The following is a 26381-nucleotide window of genomic DNA, read 5'->3' on the forward strand; positions in this document are numbered from 1 at the left end:
CCAGGAATAAGAAGGGAAGCCATTCATGTGACTAGGAATGAGATAGAGAGCCATGCATGTAACCAGGGATAAGAAGGGAAGCCATTCATGTGACTAGGGATGACATAGAGAGCCATGCATGTAACCAGGAATAAGAAGGGAAGCCATTCATGTGACTAGGGATGACATAGAGAGCCATGCATGTAACCAGGAATAAGAAGGGAAGCCATTCATGTGACTAGGAATGAGATAGAGAGCCATGCATGTAACCAGGAATAAGCAGGGAAGCCATTCATGTGACTAGGGATGACATAGAGAGCCATGCATGTAACCAGGAATAAGAAGGGAAGCCATTCATGTGACTAGGGATGACATAGAGAGCCATGCATGTAACCAGGAATAAGAAGGGAAGCCATTCATGTGACTAGGAATGAGATGTGAGCCATGCATGTAACCAGGAATAAGAAGGGAAGCCATTCATGTGACTAGGAATGAGATGTGAGCCATGCATGTAACCAGGAATAAGAAGGGAAGCCATTCATGTGACTAGGAATGAGATGTGAACCATGCATGTAACCAGGAATAAGAAGGGAAGCCATTCATGTGACTAGGAATGAGATAGAGAGCCATGCATGTAACCAGGAATAAGAAGGGAAGCCATTCATGTGACTAGGAATGAGATAGAGAGCCATGCATGTAACCAGGAATAAGAAGGGAAGCCATTCATGTGACTAGCAATGAGATAGAGAGCCATGCATGTAACCAGGGATAAGAAGGGAAGCCATTCATGTGACTAGGGATGACAGAGAGCCATGCATGTAACCAGGAATAAGAAGGGAAGCCATTCATGTGACTAGGGATGACATAGAGAGCCATGCATGTAACCAGGAATAAGAAGGGAAGCCATTCATGTGACTAGGAATGAGATAGAGAGCCATGCATGTAACCAGGAATAAGCAGGGAAGCCATTCATGTGACTAGGGATGACATAGAGAGCCATGCATGTAACCAGGAATAAGAAGGGAAGCCATTCATGTGACTAGGAATGACATAGAGAGCCATGCATGTAACCAGGAATAAGAAGGGAAGCCATTCATGTGACTAGGGATGACATAGAGAGCCATGCCGGGGACCAGGAATTTGATAGAGATCTATAATGGGGAGCCATGCTGTGTATTGGGTAATGAAATAAGTACACTTGATGGGGTCTATGAATCATATGGGGAGCGATGTTATGGCCAAGGATAGAGGGGAGTGATGCAGAGAACAGTCATTTTAAACATGATTAAAAAAAAACATGACCTTTTGGCCTCATCATCATTTGTGCTTATTTGCGAGCGGTACGTGCTTGCTGACTCCAATATCCTGCATTGATCTGAATGAGCAATTGAATGATTGTTCATACAAGTCTCCTAGGACTAAAAGGTGTAAAAATACATAAATGAATATATATATAAATTTTTTTTAAACATAAACCCCTCCCATAAGTACCTAAATCACCCCTCCCCCTTTCTCCAAAATTCTAAAAACATAAAACAAAAATAATATTTTGTACAAGTGCGGAATTGTCCAAACTATTCAAATATAAAACATACTGAAAAAGCATGTTGAATGGCGTAAACAAAACAAAAAATGCTAGAATTGCTTTTTTTTAAATGTTACATCACTTCCCTAGTGATTGATATCTCTAGAGCAGTGGTCTTCAACCTGCGGACCTCCAGATGTTTCAAAACTACAACTCCCAGCATGCCCAGACAGCCATGATATATCAGTGTGGACGGGCCCTATCTGCTGGCTAGGGACTAGATTTCTCACTGTGACCTGACTGGTTTCTATTAGGAACTAGCTTTCTCAGTGTGAGTTGGATAGTTCCAATACCTATTCAGGACCTGACCACTAGGGGCAGTGTTTCTTAACCAGTGGGCCCCAGCTGTTGCTAAACCAGCTCTCGCCGTGCATGCTGGGAGTTATAGTTTTGCAACAACTGGAGGCACATTGGTTGAGAAACACTGTTTTATAGAATTAAAAAAATAGCTCCCTCAAATTAAACAAACCATTCTTTATCCTCAGAAAGGACAGGGTGCCTCTGTTTGTAGATGCTGGAGATAAAGCACCTGTGAGTATGTCACCATCACGTGACCAGTACATCGAGTGGAGGTCAAGTGTAGGGATTACGGCTGAAGGACCTGTGATGATTACGTGAGTAAGTGGTAGGGCTATAAATGGAGTGGAGATCACATGACGTAGAGTAGGTGGGGCTGAACCGGAGGTCACATGTTTCCTGTAGAAAGTGGAGCTCCACTCTGCAGTTAGACGTGCGTCGCTGCGCGTGTAATCTCCATAGCAACGGAAGTGTACACAACTTGCGCTCGTGAGAGGGATCGGCGCTGTGAGCCGGGTGCACATCTTGCGTTACCGCTAGGATGCCGCATACACAAGCCGAGAGTGTGATCAAGAACATTATAAGGGAAATCGCCCAAGAATGTGCCGCAAAGGGCAACACGGTGTCAGAGACCATGGTGGCATTTGTGGTAGGTAGCCTTGGAGGAATAGCAGGTACATGGGCTTCAAGCCAGTGTGAAACCATAAACCTCAGATGGTCAAGGAATGTTGGGAGTTGTAGTTCACCCCAAGAGCCACCAGTTGTAGGGGAACATATAGAATGTTTTTTTTACAATGAAATTGGAGCCTTTACTAGCCTTGTGTCATTGGCCCAGGCATGTGTATGTCCTGCACATACTGTTGTGTTTCCCAACCAGGGTGCCTCCAGCTGTTGCAAAACTACAACTCCCAGCATGCCCGGACAGCCCAAGGCTGTCCAAGCATGTTTCGAGTTGTAGTTTTGCTACAGCTGGAGGCACCCTGGCTGGGAAACACTAAAATACTGTATAGTGGGGTACATACAATCACACATGGCCTCAAACCCGCAGCAGAAAACCAGCTCTTAACCCACTTGTGTGAACGTATCCTAAAGATATGGCCACACAGGGTAGAAATGTGTTCTTGAGCGGACATACTTTCCCCCGGCAGAATTCCGCTACAGCGATTCTGCAGTCTGAACTGAGCAGCAGAATCTCATTGCAAACAGTGGGACTCTGCTGCAAGCGGAATTCTGCAGAGCGTACAAGCCCGTTTGCACAGCAGAAAATCCACATATCTGCGTGAATGCTGCATGTGCATTGGTTCTGTGCAGAATGCCGCAATTTTATTTATCATTTGCGGAATGAGTCCGGAATACGTGCGGAAATTATTCCACATGATTCCGCAGCTCAGTAAAAGAAAGACTTTATTTAATAGGACTGTCATAGTATGCATTCCGCGCAAATTCTACACACATTCGGCAGCGATCAAGCCCCGTTGACTTCAATGGGATTCTGCAGCTGAAGAACAGACTTCCATTTTTCCGGACCACGGAATGCGGGATTTCTGCAGCGGAACGCCCACTGCTAAAATTCTGCTGTGTAAATATCCTTGCAGAATTCCATTAAAGCTAATTGCCAATAAATTTAGGCAGAATTCCGCACAAAAAATGAATGCGTAATTTCCATTGTGTGCATGTGGTCTAGGGCTTTGTTCACATTAAATTTTGCATGGAATTCTTCATGAAATTTCTGCATGAATTTATAGCCAATTCACTTCAATTGAATTGCGGCAGTGGAGATTCTGCTGTATTAATGGGACATAAAGTATTGGCCATAAATTCGTGCACATAGCTTATGGAGAACCACCGAATGCATCCTCTTGTGATCTCTTAAAGCTTTTTATTACAACCAGTATTATCCCAGGTACAGATCTTTACATTAATATTCACATTCTAACTTTTGAATAGTATTAGTTCCCATGTCCTGATGATATGGCATATTGTGTTTTTGGGTTTGGTATTTATTTTCTGGTTTGGGTGTTTTTGGGTTCACTGGCAGTTTCTCAAAATTGTAGCACGTTTAGACTATGGCATTTTTTGATAGAGGTCTATGGGAGGGTAAAATGCCAAGAAGTATGCCATGTTAGTTTAACATGAGCTTTTCTGGACTGAGTGCTCTGCGCCTGCCCAGCAAGAAGGCATTAACTAGCGATGCTGAGCATTACTAGTAAACTCCTTGGGGTATACAGTATGCAGCCATCTATTTTGGTGTCTGTATACTGTGTACAGTTTGGGTAGACGTCCACTTCCCCACCTCATTCCTGCTCCTCATCTGTAGCCCCAGGGAGAACTACAGAAGGGAATCAAAACGGCATGTTAAAATTGCATAGTATGAACAGAGCCTGACTCCTCATTCCTGCTTAGTTATCTTCATATGTAGTACTTCCTCCAGTGACCGTACAGTGTATATCTCCTGCCCAGCTTAAGATGTTTCTGTGACTGTATAGCCGCTGGCACAGCAGGGACTCCTGTCAGTATATTGATGGGAGTCCGGGCTCTGGTACATATTTCGGCCATACAGTATACATTGATTCATATGTTTTTTTTCCTTGAAATGGGACATATATATGTTGACTGTGTACAGAGGCTGCCAGACACCATCAGATGTCCATGCCTTATAGATGTTATTGTTGAACAGTGGCAGAAGTATTAAGTGCATGCCCCCCTTATACTGCGACCTGGCAGCTATATAAATCTAGCCTTGTCTTTACTATTTTAGGGTTCAGTTAATAATTGTAGTCGGAGCCTAATGTCACCCTAAAAAGCCTATCAAAATACAATAACTAGAATGAAATAATAAGATTTAAAACATTTTAATTTGTGTTTTTACTTTCAATGGTAGGTTAAAGCTATAGTTTTAGACCCCAGAAATGGATTTAACGTTGATCGAACTCTGACAAAGGATGATGTACAGAAGCTTATCAAGGTAACCAGCCAGCATCTGACATATCTGCACATTTACATAACTAAGTTGTCAGCCGCAGCCTGGGATAAATAGTCTTTATTCCTGCTTTATTATTTAAAGGGGTATTCCAGGAAAAAACTTTTTTATATATATCAACGGGCTCCAGAAAGTTAAACAGATTTGTAAATTATTTCTATTAAAAAATCTTAATCCTTTCAGTACTTATGAGCTTCTGAAGTTAAGGTTGTTCTTTTCTGTCTAAATCCTCTCTGATGACACCTATCTCGGGAAACACCCAGTTTAGAAGAGGTTTGCTATGGGGATTTGCTTCTAAACTGGGCGTTTCCCAAGACAGGTGTCATCAGAGAGGATTTAGACAGAAAAGAACAACCTTAACTTCAGAAACTCATAAGTACTGAAAGGATTAAGATTTTTTTAATAGAAGTAATTTACAAATTTGTTTAACTTTCTGGCACCAGTTGATATATAAAAAAAAGTTTTTCCCTGGAATACCCCTTTAAATGGCCCTTTGTTTATTCAGTGAGGTTATGTTTGTATCTGCTCTATAAATTATGTACATTTTGTTTGTTTTGAAGCTTTGCGTGGATAGACTACTTGACACAAAGAGCCCTTCCCTGGAAACTATAAAGATGCAAGTGTATTTTGACATGAATTATACAACAAGAGGTAAGTGACTACTTAGCATTCACCAGCATACCCTGTTTGCCATATTTAAAGTATTTTTTTTTAGGCATTTACGTTGCACATTTTCTGCCCTTATTAAAGGAGATCTGTAGTGCTCTGAACTTTTTTCCCCTACTGAAGGATAGGGGATGAGTTTTAGATCGCGGGGGGTCCGAGCACTTGGGCCCCCCGCAATCTCCTGTACAGGGCCGCAGCAATGTACAGGAAAGGGGGCGTTCCGTCCCCGCATGACTCGGCAGCCGGCACGCCCCCTCCATGTATCTGTATTGGATTCATGGAGGGGCGTGCCGGCTGCTGCGTCATGTGGGGATGGAACACCCCCTTTCCTGTACATTGCTGCGGCCCTGTACAGGAGATTGTGGGGGGCCCCAGCGCTGGGGATAGGGGATAAAGTTCAGAGCACTACAGATCTCCTTTAAGACCTCACTCATGCCCTTAAAGTGCTCAGCATTTGGAAGAACTGTCATGCCCCCTCCCATAGACTTGCATTGAGGGGTCTGGGTGTGATGTCATGAGGGGCGGGATTATGACATCACGAGCTCCCGACGCCGGCGTTCGGAACAGTTTGTTCCAAATGCTGAGCAGGGGAGTACCCCTTTTAAATGTGCTGACGGGTTCCCTTTTACAGTTTTGCCTAGTTTAAGTTACACATTGGCATCACTATCAACATGTTTTGGTTTAAAGTAAATCTGACAGCTGGTTCACTCACACTAAACCCAGTACACAGGGTTATTGTGCTGGTGAACCAGAGTAAAGTGATGTATTACTCTCCTGTTGTTGACTTAGAGCCCCTGTTGCTAATATTCAAATATTCTCCTTTGCACAGTGGAGGCGGGACTGGCTCTCCAAGCTTCTCTGTCTCCATCCCCCAGCTGCCATATGCCCGCCCATTGCTGAATACGCATAACCTTTTCAGAGCGTTCACGTCCTATAGAGCCTATAGAGCCTCTATGAGATGACCACACAAAAAATGGTTTTCTGTGAGGGTGTTCTTCTCAAATCACATATTATTACACAAAATCTGGTATGGATAATGGGTGGTCCTCTCAAAGTGGTGGGACGACATTTATCATTGTCTTTAGACTGTTTTTGTATCTAAAAAAGACACAAGCAGGGTTTATTTGCGCCTTTTGGTTTACACATTTCTGCTGATGTTGAGTTGCAATCCACTGATTTTGGCAATACACATGATATGGAAGAGTTTTACGAACTGCGCCTTTTTGTGAAAAGGCACAAAAAAGGCGCAAAGCCACTGAAAAGTCTCTAAAACGACACCAGCCCAGACTTAGCTTAGCTTTTTGGTGTATGTGAAAAGAGAAATTTTAGAAATTGTGGCCGTGGTCTTTTAGAGAGTTTTCACTGTACACTGTAATTTAATAAAGGCAGATAGGTTTTGTGAGTAGGTGACCTGTGATAACTATTGTGGACATTTCCTTTGCAGGTGAATTTCTTGATGAACATCATCGTGTCCTGGAGTCAAGGTTGGCAACAGTGAGCAGGGAGATCACTGACAGTCGAGCGCGCACAGCTGAGGAGCTAGAGAGCCTTTACCGCAAGATCGTCAGCTATGTTCTACTGAGATCTGGTCTTGGATCTCCTACTGATATCAGGGTTGTTAGAGAAGCTACAGGTCAGCAAAGCAACACTAGATAACAGTAAGAGTGCATTAGCATATTAAGTCTGCCGCATGTGGATAAAACCATATTCATAGGGAATGGATGCGTGATTTTACCAGCAAAAATGTGGGCATGGTTTCATCCACATCGGAGCACACACTCATGACCCATGAATAAACATGAAAAAAAATAAAGATTTATCAGTTGGGACAGCTGGTGACTGTTGACCCAACCATCATCGTCCAGCAATATAGCATGCAGCACCCACCTGTATCTGCTTCCGGCAGCGCTGGAGGTTCTGGCTCCGGACCAGGGGAACAGAAGATGGCGACATCACGACTCCGCCCTGTGTGACGTCACGCCCCGCCCCCACAATGCAAGTCTATGGCCCCCTCACATAGACTTGCATTGAGGGGGCGGGGCGTGACGTAACATAAGATGTCTAGGGGTGGAGTACCCCTGTAAAGATAGTTTTTTGGGGGGGGTTCATAGAATACATTGTTACTTGTTTCTGTGTCTTTTCGCAGCTGCCCTTCAGAGTGTCTTCCCACACACAGAACTTGGTACCTTCCTATCCCTTGTTAAAAAAGACAAAGAACGGCAGCTGAAAGAGCTCACCATGATTGTAACCGGGATCCGATTGTTTAACAAAGATTGTGGAAAAGGTGGAGAGGGTATTGATGACTGTAAGTATGTGGCTCTTTTGTATTTCTGCCCCTGACCTTGTGGTTCATCTGGGCAGATGAATGTTAGTTGGGTGATAAATAATCTGCAGTAGTTAGAGATAATGGGGGACATTTATAAAAACTTGCTTATGTATTTTTTTTTTATTGCACGAAAGCAAAACATTAACAAGTCACACGGCCTTTATAAATTTGTCACACGTAAGCAAATCAGCTTTTTCCCCCCATTCTGTTTTCCACCAGTTGATTCTTGTAGCTGAGGACCGGCGTTAACAGCCGACATGCGGCGATCGCCGCGGGCGCCTATTAACCCTTTAGATCGATGCTGTCAAAGCTGACAGCGGCGTCTAAAGGTACCTTTAACTGCTCCCTGGTGTACTAGTGGGGTGGATTGCCCCCACGCAGCACTATTGTGGGGGGACGATCCACTGTTGAGGTAGCCGGAGGGATTACCTCACGTCCTGTGCTGGCTGCGGCTCTGACAATGATAAAGCCTGGCAGGACCGGGCTTTATCAATCGAGTGCAGAGCGCACAGAACAATGTGGTTCTATGGAACCACATTGCTCTGTATGAAGAATCTAATGATTCCTCCTAAAAGTCTCCTAAGGGGACTAAAAGTGTAAAAAAAGAAAAAAAAAGTTTAAAAACACAAACTTCCTTATTAAAAGTTTAAATCACCCCCCTTTTCCCAAATTCCATATAAAAAATATATAAACATAATAAAAATAAACGTGTAAATGTCCAAACTATAAAAATATAAGGTAAATTAAACCACACGGTCAATGGTGTACACATAAAAAAAATTCTAAGTGCAAAATTGCGTATTTTTGGTCACTTTGTAAACCATTAACCCCTTAAGAACCACGTGTTTTTCCGTTTTTGCACTTTCCTTTTTTCCTCCTCACCTTTTGAAAATCATAACTCTTTCAATTTTGCACCTAAAAATCCATATGATGGCTTATTTTTTGCGTCATCAATTCTACTTTGCAGTGACATCAGTCATTTTACCCAAAAATCTACGGTGAAACGGAAAAAAAAATCATTCTGCAACAAAATTGAACGGGCTTCCGTTTCTACGCCGTACATTTTTCGGTAAAAATGACACCTTATCTTTATTCTGTAGGTCCATACGATTAAAATGATACCCTACTTATATAGGTTTGATTTTGTCGTACTTCTGGAAAAAATCATAACTACATGCAGGAAAATTTATACGTTTAAAATTGTCATCTTCTGACCCCTATAACATTTTTATTTTACCGTGTATGAGGCGGCAAGAGGCCTCATTTTTTGCGCCGTGATCTGAAGTTTTTAGCGGTACCATTTTTGTATTGATCTGACTTTTTGATCGCATTTTTTCATGATATAAAAAGTGACCAAAAATACGTTATTTTGGACTTTTTTTGCGCGTACACCATTGACCGTGCGGTTTAATTAATTATATATTTTTATAGTTCAGACATTTACGCACGTGGCGATACCACATATGTTTATATTTATTTTTATTCACGTTTTTTTTTATGGGAAAAGGGGGGTGATATGGACTTTTATTAGGGAAAGGGTTAAATCACATTTATTAACTTTTTTTAAAAAAAATTTTTGCAGTGCTATAGCTCCCATAGGGACCTATAACACTGCACACACTGATCTTTTACACTGATCACTGCAAAGCCATAGCTTTGCATTGATCAGTATTATCGGCGGTCGATTGCTCAAGCCTGCATCTCAGGCTTGGAGCAATCAAACGCCGAACGGACATGCCGGAGGAAGGTAAGAGGACCTCTGCTCGCATCCTAGCTGATCGGGACACCGAAATTTCACTGCGGTGGTCCCGATCAGCCCCACTGAGCAGCCGGGAAGCTTTTACTTTAGTTTTAGACGTGGCGTTCAACTTTGAATGCCACGTTTAAAGGGTTAATAGCGCGCGGCACTGCGATCGCTGCCGCACGTTATTAGCCCCGGGTCCCGGCTTCAGTTACATGCCGGGACCGACCAGATATGACATGGGTCAAAAAAGTTATAGTGGTCAGAAGATGACAATTTTAAACATACAAATTTTGGTGCATGTACGGTAGTTATAATTTTTTTTTTTAAGTAGTAAAATAAAGAAAACCTACATAAATTGGATATCATTTTAATTATATGGACCTACAGAATAAAGATTTGGTGTCATTTTTACTGAAAAGTGCACTGAATAGAATCAGAAGCTCCTAAAAGTTACAAAATGGCGTTTTTTTTTCCAATTTTGCTACAAATATATTTTTTTCTGGGTTCGCTGTAAATTTTGTGGTAAAATGATTGATGTCATTACAAAGTAAAATTGGTGACACAAAAAATAAGCCCTCATATGAGCTTGTAGGCGCAAAATTTAAAGCGTTATGATTTTTAGAAGGTGATGAGGGAACTCCGCTGCTCAACGTTTGGAACAAATATGATTGAGCATGGAGGCATACAAGTTCCTTATGTACGGTGTCCATTTTAGGACATCATCAGTTGTCAGCGGTACCTCCGTCCTCAGTCAGGGAAAACAGCGTCCCGCCTCCACCCTCGGACCAATCTCTGTCAGGCGTCAGCCGCAACTCCCTCTTCCCTCCTTTGTCATCCTAAAGTCTCTCATCCAAAACTCTGTCATCCCTCAGACGAAATACCTTCCTGCCGTGTAGCAGAGCCGAGTCAGTGTCGGCTCTCTGCTATACGGGTTCTGCTGTACTTGCTATTCAATGTCGGCTCTGCTATACAGTGCTGTGCAGCATTGGCTCTGCTATGCGGCAGGAAGTTGCGTCTAAGGGAGAATCGTCTGAGGCATGACAGCGTTTTGGATGAGGGACTTTCGGATGAGGGAGTTGTGGCTGAAGGATGACAGCGATTGGTGTGAGGGAGGAGGCGGGACTCTGTTTCGCCTGACGGAGGACGGAGTTGCGGCTGATGACTGACGTTGATAGGTCCGAAGGGGGAGGCGGGATGCTGTTTTGCCTGACTGAGGACGGAGTTGCGGCTGACGGCCGACGGCGATTGGTCTGTGGGAGGAGGCGGGACGCTGTTTTGCCTGATGGAGGACGGAGGTGCGGCTGACGATGTCCTAAAATGGACACCGTACTTATGCCATCTTGCTGTACTTTTGGCCACAGGCAGCTGGGCCTGTAGATCCTGCATACCCGTAGGTTGTTAAAGCTGGCTCACCTTTGGATAAGGGATAAGATGTGGGTGAGCGGAGTACCCCTTTAATAAATCTTCTCCAAATTTTCCGTCTTTCTTATTATGTCACATACAACTTTACATCATTTTGAGACCAAAATGTTCTTGTCTTGGCAGTGCCAACTATTCTGAAAGAGGCCATACCCGCCACCACAAAGCATATTGATTCAGAGCTTCAGTCATCTCGGGATATGATCTATAAGTACACTGCTCTCATTGAACAAATGGATGGTAAACGACAGAAAGGCAATGTGCTCAACCTAATCCAGCTGAAAGAAGCGCTCTTCAATGTCAGACAGCATGAGGCTCTTTTAAATATTATTCTGGTAAGAAAGTGAAATTCCACTAGCTGTACTAAGTGTGCGGCAATAGAAGTGTAAGGATTGTATTATAATCTTGTGATTATAATAGAACTGCTGAGAAGTGACCTCTAAAGAACAGGTGTCAACTATGGTGAGGCTTAGCGGTCGGTGTGAAAATGGCAAGATTATTATTATTTTTTTTATTATAGACACAGAAAACTAGGAAAAATTTCACAATTAAAAAAAAAATATATGTTTTTGAGTGGATTTTTTATTACTATAATTGATTTTTTTTTTTTTGACATGGCGAAACTTTTAGTTAGGCTCTAGCTGCTGATACCCCATTGATCACTAGCCCATTCCCATGTCGTTGTGTTGTTTGGAGAGAAGGATTAGTGGCAAACTACTATAAATTTACAGCTGGCTGACTGACTATCCTGGTAGTTTCAATCTGCATATATAATCAATTCTCTATGGGGGACATTTATCAAAATATTTGAAGCCTTTTATTGCTTACTCCAGGCGCACAAAAAGTCGCACGTGCGCCCAATCATTTTTTTGTGCGAATTTTGGGGGTAAGCAAAAAGTTACAAACAGCCTTACCTAAGCAGTTTCAGTTTTCACTTTGCAGTGGTCACAAATTTATAATGTGCGTAAAAGTCGCACCTAGGCAAAAACAAAAGTCGCAAACCCCTTACAAAAAGTCGCAAGTCTGCTCCAGGTCTGACCTGGAGTACAAAACTCCCGTACGTGAGCAAATTTAAAAAATTGCAAAAAAAAAGTCTCACAAAAGTCTCAGCTGCAACATTTTTGTTATGCTTATGAGCTCCAAATTTATCAAAATTCTGATAAATATGTAGCACATAAGCAAAACTAAAGCAAAACATTCCTTCAGAACTTGTTACCAAAGGAACAATGATAAATGTTACCTTATACGAACATGCATGCAGCAAAAAGTTGCCTAATAAGTATAACCAATGGAACATCTCCAAAATAGGAGTAAAAATAAATATTGGTACTAAGATCCTGCTGCAGAATATGTTAGGATGCTAAATGAGCGACCATGACCCAGCTATACATGAAGTAATCTTTAGATCACAGACCTATATATACTGTGTTACCACAATCAATATGTACAGGTGTCAATATCTGCAATATGGAGGATCAGTACTGAAACCTGTGTCTTAATTTAATAAGAAATAAATAAATAAAAGAATAGATGAGGTCACTGTATGACTTTAAGTGACGTAAAAAAAAAAAAAAATCAAATAAAAAAAAAATCACCACTATAGTGGCGTACTGTGCACCATAGTAATTTTTCTTAAATGGGCACTGGCATGAAATCTAAAAATTTATATGTTGTAGTACTTAAGTACTACAACATATCTCTAATATACTTTAATTAAAAAAAGTGATTTTAAACAAGTTTAAAATCACTTTTAAATTTGGCCACTAGCGGTCGCCCTCCTAGTGGCCGAATGCATTCTGCAGTGACGTCACTACTGGATTTCGACTCATTTAAGCCTGGCAATGAGTCGAAATCCAGTCACTGCGGTGCTCGCTCACGCCTGTCAATCAAACAGGCGAGAGCGAGCACACTGATAGCTGGGACTGCACGCATTGGCCAGCTCCACTGGCCTCGCGCGCGGCCCCGCCCGCCCCCGTTACCCTGTCCGGAGGCAGCTCATTGATCCTCCGGTAAGTCTTCACCACTGGAGGAATGGGGTGGGGGAAGCGGGGTTCGGGGGAGCGCCGCCGCTCAGCACTAGAGGCATGGGGGTGGGGTTCGGGAGAGCGCCGCCGCCGCTGCTCCCGAAGTAGCACTGCTGCGCTGGTTAAACAAAGTTATTGTTTTCACCACAGGGTGCCTTCAGCTGTTTCACCACTACAACTCCCAGAATGCCCTGACAGCCAGTAGATGTCAGGGCAAGCTGGGGGTTGTAGTGGTGAAACAGCTGGAGGCACCCTGTATAGTGAGCTAAGGGCGGAAGTGCCGGCCCCAGCAGGCATCAGTGACGTGGTGCATGCTGGGGAAGTCTGCCTGGTAGTGAGCACACTACCAGGCAGACAAAAAGGCATTTTAATATAGTAAAAAAAATGTAAAGGCAGGGAGGGGGTTAGGGATAGATGGGCAATAGGCAGGGACAGAAAAAAAAAATGGATGGTGGGAGCTACCCTTTAATCACTTTAATTTTGAATTAGGCGCCAAAATATATTTAGTGAGTGTTGTTCTCCCCACTCCCTGCCGCTTGTAACTGTGCATAAGGAGACAGAGCTTCCCATCTCCATAGCACCTGTAGCCAGAGCGAGACCCTGTGTAATGTGATTCTATGGCATAAGGGTATGTTCACACTGCGGAATCTCCTCTCGCATAATTCCGTCGAAAATACTTCGGCGGTAGGACCGCGGGGCACTGCGCCGTCACCATTGACGGCTATGCAGTACTCGCGGAAGCCTGAACCTGTCTTGAGAAAAAAGAACGCACATCCTCTTCGAATTCTATAGTTTTACATATCAGGACATAATAAGAGCATCTTGTCCTTAAAAGGTCTTAAAATGTTGTAAATACAACCTCAGATGAACAATGCACAGCAGATTTCACTCTATGAATGTAATACATATGAATCCAAAATGGAAAATCCATGTATCTAAAGCTACAATACCACAGTACAGTACAACTCTAATGTACAGCTTGTAGCACCATCTTTAGTAACAGTAACTTGAAGTAATGGTCTTTACCATGTTGCTTCAGTTCATTGAGGTCTGTGGGCGTGCAATAATGTCTGGACTTTAAAGGGGTTATCCAGGAATAGAAAAACAGAGCAAATTTCTTTTAAAAACAGCTCCACGTCTGTCTCCAGGTTGGGTGTGGTTTTACAACTTGGCTCCATTCACTTCAATGAAACTGAGCTGCAGAACCACACCCAACCTGGAGACAGACGTGGAGCTGTTTTTGAAAAAGTAGCTCTGTTTTTCTTTTCCTGATAACCCCTTTAACTGGGCTATTGCAACCTTGATTCTTTTCATTCTCAGCTATTCTATTGTAGATTTGTTGGTGTTGTATGACTCATATTCAGCAAAGTTTAGCTGTATGACGCTATAATATATCTGTATTTAGAGCTGTTTATGTGCAAGTGCCTGTAAAACAAGCCCCAATACCCCTCATTCACCACAATGCGTGAAAATCAATATGAGGTGTTTGCATTGATGGTAAGAACAATCCCGGCACTCACTATAATCTTCTGCCAAGTGAAATGTGTTTATTGAAAAACACTTTGCAAATACAATTGGACGCGTTTCGGCCAAAGCCTTTATCAGACTGACATACCAGTCAGTCTGATAAAGGCTTTGGCCGAAACGCGTCCAATTGTATTTGCAAAGTGTTTTTCAATAAACACATTTCACTTGGCAGAAGATTATAGTGAGTGCCGGGATTGTTCTTTCTACTATTGCCATTTATTCCACGTGCACCACCAAGGGACTCGAGTGCCGACCCTTATTTGTTACTTTTGCATTGATATGCTGTGCTTTTGTTTTCACCAAAAGTGCCGCTGTGCGTTATGGCCAAACATCTCCACATTGTTCCCTTTTGTCCAAAGGAAATTCTTCTGGAATTTTTTTTCCTCTGATATCTTTGCTCCTTTGCATTCTGCTAACACGGGGGAGATTTATGAAAACCTGTCCAGAGGAAAAGTTTCTGAGTTGCTCATAGCAACCAGTCATATCACTTCTTTTATTTTTGAAAAGGCCTCTGAAAAATGAAATGAGTGAAGTGATCTGATTGGTTGCTATGGACAACTCGGCAATTTTCTCTGGACAGGTTTGAAAAATCTCCCCCCAGTGTCCTGAATGCTCCAGACCCAACAAACTGCCAAAACGTCTGCTTTTATAGAGGTGATCACACTTGCGGATGGTCAGTTATTAAGGGCATTTATTTTGCAGCACTTGGCTTCTTAATTTCTATGAAAACAGTGGAGTCTTTTGCTGTTGTTGTTCTTCTTATTTTTTAGGCATTTTTTGGCTATGGAATAGCATTGAGCAGTGTATGCAATCAAAAGATTGCATGTTATAACCCCCTATGGGGACTTAAAAAAAATTAAGAACTTACTCTGTAGTATACAGCAGCTGATAAGTACTGGAAGGATTAAAGGGGTATTCCAGGCAAAACCTTTTTTTTTATATATATCAACTGGCTCCGGAAAGTTAAACAGATTTGTAAATTACTTCTATTAAAAAATCTTAATCCTTCCAATAGTTATTAGCTTCTGAAGTTTTCTGTCTAACTGCTCAATGATGATGTCACGTCCCGGGAGCTGTGCATGATGGGAGAATATCCCCATAGGAACTGCACAGCTCCCGGGACGTGAGTCGTCAGAGAGCAGTTAGACAGAAAACAACAACTCAACTTCAGAAGCTAATAACTATTGGAAGGATTAAGATTTTTTAATAGAAGTAATTTACAAATCTGTTTAACTTTACGGAGCCAGTTGATATATAAAAAAAAGTTTTGGCCTGGATAACCCCTTTAAGGCTAAAATGGGCCTGGTCCGTAGGTATTCCAGGATTTTTTTTTTATTTGACTATGCTACAGGGGCTGTAAAGTTAGTGTAGTTCAGAATATAGTGTCTGTACCTGTGTGTGACGGTTTTCTCACAATTCTTATGTGATTTTCACCCCAATATTTATTTTTAACAGTATACAAAATTACTGCTTTTCCCAGTGCGGCCGAGACCTGACTCACTAGTCAGCTGATGACAGGGAGCCTGTCTGCTTCAATGGGTGGAGGGATCGCTAGGTGGGAGAGAGATCAATCTGCAACTAAAGCAACAGCTGTAGGCACCCTGATTGAAAACCATAGGTCTTTTGAATGGATGCAGATCATTTATGTTTCAATGGGTGGGGTGGCTGATGGGTGGGTGGGAGGGAGGAAAATGGAATTATGGAATTTGTAGGCAAAAAAGAAAACTCAAACAGGAAATGCCAGTTCACAAAAAGCTAGGCACAGTGTTATGGTGGACTGACAACATAGCCATTTAGCCCCAAGACAAGCGCAGATCCTTCCTAAGCATGTCCATTACTGTCTGCCAGGTACGTACTAAAATCACCTTATGGTGGAGAACCCCTTTAAGGGGTTAACCCCTCCCATAATAAATGTGTGAATCACCCCCCTTTTCCCATTTTTTAAATAAAATAATGTAATAAAAAATAAAAATAATTGTGTGTGGTACCGCCGCGTGCGTAAATGTCAGAACTATTAAAATATAATGGTAGCTAAACTGCATGGTCGATGGCGTACATGTAAAAAAAATACCAAAGTCCAAAAATGTGCATTTTGGTCACTTCATATATCATAAAAATATTTATAAAATGGATCAAAAAGTCCCATCAAAACAAAAATGATACCAATAAAAATTACAGACCATGGCGCAAGCAATGAGCCCCCATATAGCCCTGTATGTGGAATAATAAAAAGTTATAGGGGTTTAAACAGGAACTGTCCAGAGTAAGAGAAAATCCCCATAGCAAACCTCTCCTGCTCTGGACAGTTCCTGACATGGACAGAGGTGTCAGCAGAGAGCACTGCGGTCATACAGAAAATAACTATACAACTTCCTGTGTAGTATACAGCAGCTGATAATTACTGGAAGGATTAAGATTTTTTTTTATAGAAGTGATTGACAAATCTGTTTAACTTTCTGCCACCAGTTGATAAAAAAAAAAGGTTTTCCACTGGAGTACCCCTTTAAGAAATAAGCATTCCATTACTTGCAGCATGATATCATAAGGCGACTATACATTTCTAATCTACTGTTTTGTAGTCGGATGTCATCACATGCGCTCAACAACTGGAAGTTATGGATAAACAGTATGGAGCTCAGATGGAACAACTAAAAGCTACCGTTCAGTCAAAGACTGCAATCCCTACTGCACAGGTCTATGTAAGTGGAGATCACACAGAGTATAATACTTTTCATTTTCCAAATGCATTGTTTTATTAAAATAAATACAAGAAGAAAATATTGCTTACAACTACAGTGGTTTAACACACAGCTTTTTGTGAGCCAGAAGTGGTTCCAGCAGAAGGGATTTAAAGGGGTATTCCACCCCTAGACATCTTATCCCCCATCCAAAGGATAGGGGATAAGATGTCTGATCGCGGGGGTCCCGCCGCTGGGGACCCCCGCAATATAGCATGCAGCACCCACCTGTATCTGCTTCCGGCAGCGGTGGAGGTTCTGGCTCCCGACCACGGGAACGGAAGATTGTAACGTCACGACTCCGCCCCCGTGTGACATCACGCCCCGCCCCCTCAATGCAAGTCTATGGGAGGGGGCGTGACAGATGTCACGCCCCCTCCCATAGGCTTGCATTGAGGGGGCGGAGTGTGACATCACACGGCGCGGAGCCAAGACGTCACAATGCTCCGGCCCCGAGATTGACAGTAATCAGACCCGGAGCAAACACGCTCTGGGGACTGATTTTAACGGGACCCCCACGATCAGGCATCTTCTCCCCTATCCTTTGGATAGGGGATAAGATGTCTAAGCGCCGGAGTACCCCTTTAAGTCCTTCTTTTATATTTCCTATTCTCACTAAATCCACTTCTGTCTCGATTACTGAATGAAAAACTGTCACGTCCCACGCTGCCCACAGGCACAAAATGAAGCGCTGTGGGCAGCGTGGGGGAGCTGGGCCAGTACGTTTTTCCCCATTCCCATTGAAGTAAATGGAAGTAGGATTTTGAGCAGTGACACCATGCTGTTATGGATATGGAAAGCTGCCGTAAGGTAAACTTTCTTTACAATGGCCCTGATTTATTAACCTGAAAACCTAGTTCTTTGTTTTTTTCCCATAATAACCAATCACAGCTCAGCTGTCATATCTTAACAAGCTGTGATTGGTTGTTATGGGAAAAAACAGACAATTCGGGTTTCTGGCTGATAAATAAATATGGACCAGTATCTTATTACCATTGTCAGGCTAGAGACTCTATTTCTAAATTATGTTAAATGTACACAAGAATGCTTAATCCCCAGAGGGTTACTATACTTTGTTTTTCCTGTAGCAGGAAATTGTACAACTCTGAACATTACTGGAGGACAGATGCAGATATGACAGGTAGTACAGTATTTGGAGTCATTAGAAAGCCACTTTTAGACCTAATCAGTGTTAGGTTAAGTTCACACATAGTATAATTTACTGATGTATTTCATTTTACACATGTATTTGTGGCCATAATCATCACAAAAAGTCTGTAAAAAGAATACAGTAAATTTTTGGCCTATTATGGACGAAATTGCCATTGTAAAATAAAATACGTCAGTATATTTTACAATGTGTGAGCTTGTTTCACGGTGAACATTTTAGGAAATAAATATAAAGTTAAACGAAAATAATGTAGTATTATTCTATAATATTATACTTCATATAATTCCTCCCGTTAAATGTCAGGGTAGTTGTTTTTAAAGGGGTACTCTGCTGCTCAGCGTTTGGAACAAACTGTTTAGAACGCTGGAGCCGGCGCCGGGAGCTCGTGACATTGTAGCCCTGCCCCCTTGTGATGTCACGCCCCTCCCCCTCAATGCAAGTCTATGGGAGGGGGCGTGACGGCTGTCACGCCCCCTCCCATAGACTTGCATTGAGGGGGCGGGGCGTGGCATCATAGCCCTGCCCCCTCATAATGTCACGCCCCTCCTCCTCAATGCAAGTCACGCCCCTCCCATAGAGCTGCATTGAGAGGGCGGGGCTATGATGTCACGAGCTCCCGGCGCAGGCTCCAGCGTTCGGAAAGGTTTGTTCCAAACGCTGAGCAGTGGAGTACCCCTTTAAGCTATTTGTTATCAGGTCAATCAGCTCTTTGCTGGGTGGATGTCTTTGTAAGACAACCCCACTTATTTCTTAATATACTGTTTGTAGTACTTTTGTGTAATTACACTATATCCTATACAGTTAAAAGATGAAGTCATGTTGCACAGTATATAGAGAGCAGCTGCATTTGTCTCTTTCAGCCACTTTTTATCTCATTGTCTAAGCTGTGGAACAGCTTCCAAGATGAAATTGTGCTGTTAAGTGTCCTTAGTAATATGACGGCAAATCTGCAACCATTTCTGAGTCTCCATGAAGAGCTTTTCCCTGAACACGTCATCCAGCCACTTCTCAGCGATTTAACAGTAAAATCTGATGAAGACAGAATTAAAGAAAGTGCAGGTAACTTCAGAGGCACCATGGGTAATGTATTACTTGTGAAATCAGAGGTTTGGAGTAGAGATGAGCGAACTTACAGTAAATTGGCAGTTGATGACTTTTCCTGCATAAATGAGTTCAGCTTTCAGGAGCTCCGGTGGGCTGGAAAAGGTGAATACAGTCCTAGGAGACTCTTTCCTAGGACTGTATCGACCTTTTCCAGCCCACCGGAGCACCTGAAGGCTGAACTAATTTACGCAGGAAAAGTTATCAACTGCCGAGCCGAGAAGTTCGTGACGAATCGAATTTACTGTAAGTTCGCTCATCTCTAGTTTGGAGTGCAGTTACCTCTTCACCAATGATAAGCTACAGCTATACACTATATTAACAGAAGTATTGGGACACCTAAGCTTTACACTTACAGGAGCTTTTAGGACATCCTATTCTAAATCCATACACATTAATATAGAGTGGGTCACCTCTTTGCATAACTGCTTTCACTCTTCTGGGAAGACTTTTTATACTATTTTGTAGTGTGTTTGTGGGAATTTATGCCCATTCATCCAGAGGAGCATCTGTGGTCAGATGACCCATTATTTCAAAAATGTTTGTAAAGTCAGACTACATTTGCTGGTGCTGGGATTCATACACTTGTGACATTGGGACTGAATGAAACATTTAAATTCAACGCTTAGGAAGTGTCTCCCAATACTTCTGTCCATATAATGTATACTGTGATACTACAGAAAATGTCGAATGGCATGTCAATATGTGACTCCAGCTAGAAGAAATGAAAGGAAATCAGACCCAATTCATCTGTAAAAAACATACTTCTGTCTGACATTTTAAAAGGAAATCCTTCAGAAAATAATAGAAGCTTTTTGTTGATCATCGAAAATGTTTTCAATTAGACTTCGTCCCTAAGTCTGTAAATAGTATTAGAAATTATGGTAAAGAGGAGCTGTGGTCAAAAGGAAAATGTTGTTTGTATAGCATAGATAGGCTATTATGCCCTGAACACATACCCTTTTTTTACCCCATGTTGATTGGGACCCCTGTTCCCGAGATATGAGACTGACTGAGTGAGAAGTCCATCAGCTTGGTGGGTGTACTGGTACTGGGGGCGTCTGTATTACATTTATTGTGCACAGGCAGAGCTAAGTGAGGGCAGTCACATGAGCTGTCATGGAGACGTTAAAGAGCAGAGTAGCGCAGAAGTAGACAGGAGCAGAGGCGAAGGTAGGAGGAAGAGCACCAATGTCCAAGCCACCTGTTCTTTCAGCATGACATGGGAGGGCGAAGGATCGAGGGGAGGAAGTCACATAGCATTTGGGGCAGATGAATTAGGACAAGTGGGTTGATGTGGACAGGGCCCAGAGGATGGCGCCATAGTTGCAGTTAGCCTAAAAACTCACCGGTGGTTTAACCTTCATTAACATAAAATAACCTTTGTCTTTATCTCTACAACCCCTGGACAGATTTGGGTAACCATTCATCTTTTTACTCAGGAGCAACCACACTATCTGCCTGTTTATTAAGGTTAGTGTGGTTGATCCATCTGTCAGTTACCCTTTAATTATGCAACAGATGTTATCAGCGCGGTTATCAAATATATATATATATATATATTTATATATATATATACACACTACTCGTTTGTAACATTATATAGATCATGACTAAGGCTGCATTCACATCTCGTTTTGTACATACGGGTGCCGGGGAGGGGAAGACCGGGCGCTCCCGTACCCCGGCCGGATCAGCCCGTGACTCCATTTACTTTAATGAGCCGACCGGAGTCAAACGGTGACTCCGGTCAGCTCAGTTTTGACCCGTATGCGATTTCCTGACCGGACCTAAAACCGTAGTATACTACGGTTTTAGGTCCGGTCCAAAACCACATACGGGTCAAAACTGAGCTGATCGGAGTCACTGTTTGACTCCGGTCGGCTCATTAAAGTAAATGGAGTCACGGGCTGATCCGGCCGGGGTACGGGAGCGCCCGGTTTGCCCCTCCCCCAGCCGGATCCGGCGCCCGTATGTACAAAACGAGATGTGAATGCAGCCTAAGGGCTGACAGCCGAAAATGCATTGATCGTTCCCTTTTACCCTTTTTTTTTAGCTGTGCATTTATACCTGTATGGTGTTTTACATATTTTTAATACAGTTCTCAAGCATTTATCCAAGTGCAGGAATCTTTTTTTCTTTTACTAATATGTTATTGGCTCCAGTTTCCATTCAGAAATCAAGTAACTTTAAAGTGTCTTCAATCTTGGAGGCTGAAGGACCGGGAGACGTCCACGGATGACACCGAAGCACTCGGAGGCAATGCCAGCTGTTTTGCACGGTACTCCGTGCTTCTTCCGGCCTCCAAGAAGCACGGAGTACCGTGCGAAACGGCTGGCGTTGCCTCCAAGCACTTCGGTGTCATCCATGGACGTCTCCTGGTCCTTAAGCCTCCAAGATTGAAGACACTTATTATGCAGTGAGTGCACGTAATTGCTCCTCTGTTATATTGTAATCAGTTTCTTTACACTTGGTACATTGCACCCCGCAGGTGTCTGGACCATTAGGCTGGATGGAGGATCGCGACCAAGTACATACCCACACCTTGTGGATGCGTTTTACTTTAAAGAGTACTTGTCATTAGCAATTATATATATATATATATATATATATATATAATGTAGAAAATAACATTATATGTATATTTGTAATATACATTAATTACAAAATGTGTATATTTCTGTCCCTGCAGCTACTGCCTGTGTGTCTCTGTAAGGAGACCAAATACAGGATGTAAGGGTGGACAAGCAGAACTCTGTGCACAGAGGACAAGCAGGGCTCTGTACACTGAGGACAAGCAGAGCTCTGTGCACCGAGGACAAGCGGGGCTCTGTACACCGAGGACAAGCGGGGCTCTGTATACCGAGGACAAGTGGGGCTCTCTACACCGAGGACAAGCGGGGTTCTGTACACTGAGGACAAGCAGGGCTCTGTGCACCGAGGACAAGCAGGGCTCTGTGCACCGAGGACAAGCAGGGCTCTGTGCAGTGAGGCTCTATGACATGCTCCTGGCTCACACAGCAGGATGATTGACAAGTCAGGAGGCTGCACAGAGCCCTGCTTGTCCCGCCCTCACTTCCTGTACAGAGACACAGGCAGTAGCTGAAGGGACAGCATTTTTTCACCCAAAAATATACACATTTGGAATTTCATTGTCCTACCAGGTTTAGCATTCCTCTTGTGTCTGGATGTCTGTTGTTTCCCAGGATCCTGTTTGGCTTGAGCCAATAGCTGATCATAGGGGTGGACCACCGGACAAGTCATCAGGGGGTGGATTGTCAGGGAAGACAAGAAAAAGCCAAGCCCCCTGTGATCAGCTGTTGTCTCCAGACGAATAGGAACCTGATAAAGTCCTGAGACAACAGTCATCCAGACACCAGAGGAATGATGAACCTGGTGGGGCCCCTTTAATTACTATATTATGCCTTTTGATCTTGGAAATGCCTTAACAACATATGCATTTAAAGGAATCTGTTAGCTCTAGGTCATGCCTTAAGCTCAAGTGTCAGAGCTCCTCTATCTCTTAGGCTATGTTAACATGGTGGAATTTCCGTGTTGAATTCTTCTACAGACATTCCGCAGCAGCAGGGGGGAGATGGAGGTGTGCATCCCTATTCTCTTTTGAGCAGACACACAGGGCTACCCCTCTGCAGCCCTGTGTGTGCAGCGAGGGCCCTGTGTGTGCAGCGAGGTTTGGAGGTAGGCTCGTGCCCACCCCCTTGAAATATGCTGTATATACCCTGCATGTGTGACCCTACCCTTATACAAAAATACCAGCAACAAATATGCAAGGTGTATACATGGCCTAAATGATTTTTCACATTGATCAGCTGCCTTATATAGAGTGCCTAAATGCAGTATTTTCCAAATGGCTTTGTTTGAGCTTGGCCTTCTTATATTAGCAGTCGACCACATTGAGTTTACATGTGCAGCCTGGTGACTTTTTTTTGTTGTTTTTTTTTGTTCAAAGTCTCTTTTATTGTTTTTTAAGGCATAACATATATACATACAACAAATAAAAGAAAACCCCACTCACAAAAGATTCATATCAATCTATTCCTGTAGTAGAGGTTATTCCATTATTGATCTATTCCTAGCCACTCCATTGTAACTGCCTTTTCTAAACTACCTAAAATAGAATTTGAGTATTGCTCCTGAACTCTTTCCACAATCTCCATCTTTGTTCATATAACATGGTGGATAACATTTTTTGTTCCACTAGGCCCTCCATCTTATAATTCCTATGTACAATGTTTAATAATTCACAAATGGTAGGGATTGCATCAGTTTTCTGCCACAAACAGAATGTGTTATTACTGTTAGTTCAGAATTTGGTTGTTAGAGAGAATAATGCCACTTCTGGGCTCCCATTTATAGAGTGACCTACAATACTACTAGATATGAGAATATCTGTTTCCAGTATTTTTGAATCTCTCGACATTCCCACCACATATGAAAAAAGGAAAGCACTTCCACCTTACCTCCAGCAGAGTTCCGGAAAATTAGATGAGATTTGGTTGAGTCAATATGGTACTCAATGCCATCTATACATTATTTTCCTAGAAATATCCAAATGGTTGGAGCATTGAGAGACTCTAGATGGCAAGCTTAAAACAAAATACCATTCTTCTACTGAAAAACTGCAGCCTAAATCTTTTTGAAATGGGAAATTATCTAATTTTCTGACAGAAACCAAATGGTTATATGCCCGTGATGTCCCCTTCTCCATATTGTCACTACTCAGAAAGAATTTCCCATATGGGGAGCAATTCATTAATTTACATTGTTTAAGGGAGGTCAAGAGATGTCGTAATTGTAAATATAAAAAAAAAAAATCTTTATTCAGAATCTTGAGTTTACAACACAAATCAGAAAAGAGGATCAACCTCCCTCCTATGATAATATCTGCTAGTTTTTGAATACCTAATTTGCTCCATTGTGTCAAGTCTGTTTGTGGTAGAAAATGTTGAAAAACTCTAAATGGTATTTCTGGGTATTTTACAGGGCTCAGAATATTTTTAGATAAAATATCTTTCCATATCTTGATACCTGCTTTTACTGTCGGTGTGTTTATAATAATTTTATATTGAGAAATTACTGTGGACCACAAGGCCAGATCCACATCCGGTAGTTTCATCATGGTGGTTTCTATTAAAACCCAAGTCTTGTCATAATGACACTGCCACCATGATTTTAATTGATTAAGTATTACTGCCTTGTGGTACACACCAAGATCCGGATAGCCCATCCCCCCCATTGCGATCAGTGCATGTAATATATTAGCAGCTATTCTAGCCTTTTGTCCCTTCCATAAATAACTCCATATAATAGATTATAATTGCCTCATAGCCCATACTGGATATAAAATAGGCAGATTTTAAAATATTTATAAAATCTTAGGCAGGAAGGACATTTTTGCCACTGAAATTCGGCCTATCCATGACATGGGAAGTTTAGAGTAAAGACCAGCATTTTCTTTGATAATGGAAATAAGTGGATTTATATTTAACAGAGGAAGGTTTATAAAATCTGTCGATAGCTCAACGCCTAAATAGGTAATACTATTTTTTGCCCATTTCAGTGTATATTTAATAGCTTATTCATTTTTTAAGGTTTCTTAAATCAGTATTGGTAATAAAAGTGACTTACTAATATTTACTTTAAAATAACTAACATTAGAAAATAATGTAATAAAATTCATGACAACTGGGAGTGAAGATGCTAAAGGGGTACTCCGTTGAAAACCTTTTTTCTTTTAAATCAACTGGTGGCAGAAAGTTAAACATATTTGTAAATTACTTCTATTAAAAAATCTTAATCCTTCCTGTACTTATTAGCTGCTGAATACTACAGAGGAAATTCTTTTCTTTTTGGAATGTTCTCTGATGACATCACGAGCACAGTTCTCTCTGCTGACGTTGTTATTATAATAATAATAACAACGCTTTATTTATTGTTGCCCTTAGTGGAATTTGAACCCAAGTCCCCAGCACTGCAAGGCAGCAGTGCTAACCACTGAGCCACCATGCTGCCCTTAGCATACATCTGCTATGCATGGTTGCTAAAATGGACAGAGATGTCAGCAGAGAGCACTGTGCTCGTGATGTCATCAGTGTTCCAAAAAGAAAGGAATTTCCTCTGTAGCATTCAGCAGCTAATAAGTACTGGAAGGATTAAGATTTTTTGATAGAAGTCATTTACAAATATGTTTAACTTTCTGCCACCAGTTGATTTAAAAGAAAAAAGGTTTTCACCGGAGTAACCCTTTAATGCCATCAGCACATCGTCTGTGAATAAGCAGATTTTATGATCTATGCCTCCAATCCTGACTCCTGAAATTCTACTTGATATAATATTCAAGTAAATATTCCGCGAGGAGCTCCATGAATAGAGTAAGGGTATGTTCACACTGAGGAATTGGGGCGGAAATCAAGCAGAAATTTTTTTGCCTCAAAATAGTGTTACTTTTCCACAAGAACTCTCAGAGATTTCGTGCGGAATTTTGCACGGAATTGGCACCGAAATCGCGCAGAATTCCACGCGGAAATGCAGGTTTCATGCGGAGGAGGAGTATCAAGTATTTCTATTCATAATTTTTTTTTTTTCATGCGTAAATTCCGAGCGGATTCCGCGTGGAAATGCTTCTGACTCAAAAAAAAAAAATAACATTGATCTCTATGGGAGAACGACGCTGATTCCGCCTGAAAGAAAGAACATGTTCTTTCTTCAAGCGGAACATACTTCCTGGTCAGAATTCTGCTTGAGGAAATTCCTCAGTGTGAACTGAGGGGCAGAAATTCTGTACAGCTCTATGGGGATTTTCA

General features: G+C 42.2%; 1 protein-coding gene across 2 annotated transcripts in view; it reads left to right on the top strand.

Moving 5' to 3' along the window:
- The first annotated feature begins 2264 nt into the window (after positions 1–2264).
- Positions 2265–26381, top strand: part of CFAP206 (cilia and flagella associated protein 206) — a 33309-nt gene continuing 9192 nt past the window's right edge. The window contains exons 1-8 of one of the 2 annotated variants that reach the window (XM_056566066.1): positions 2267–2510; positions 4743–4826; positions 5402–5492; positions 6952–7140; positions 7654–7812; positions 11123–11331; positions 17127–17246; positions 19317–19515. In XM_056566066.1, coding sequence (XP_056422041.1) covers positions 2403–2510; positions 4743–4826; positions 5402–5492; positions 6952–7140; positions 7654–7812; positions 11123–11331; positions 17127–17246; positions 19317–19515 — 1159 coding nt within the window. In that variant the 5' untranslated portion in view covers positions 2267–2402. Of the gene's footprint in view, positions 2511–4742; positions 4827–5401; positions 5493–6951; positions 7141–7653; positions 7813–11122; positions 11332–17126; positions 17247–19316; positions 19516–26381 lie in introns of both variants that reach the window. The other variant, XM_056566067.1, reaches the window with a different exon arrangement.

This window comes from Hyla sarda, chromosome 3 (assembly GCF_029499605.1).
Source record: "Hyla sarda isolate aHylSar1 chromosome 3, aHylSar1.hap1, whole genome shotgun sequence".
Lineage (NCBI taxonomy): Eukaryota > Metazoa > Chordata > Amphibia > Anura > Hylidae > Hyla > Hyla sarda.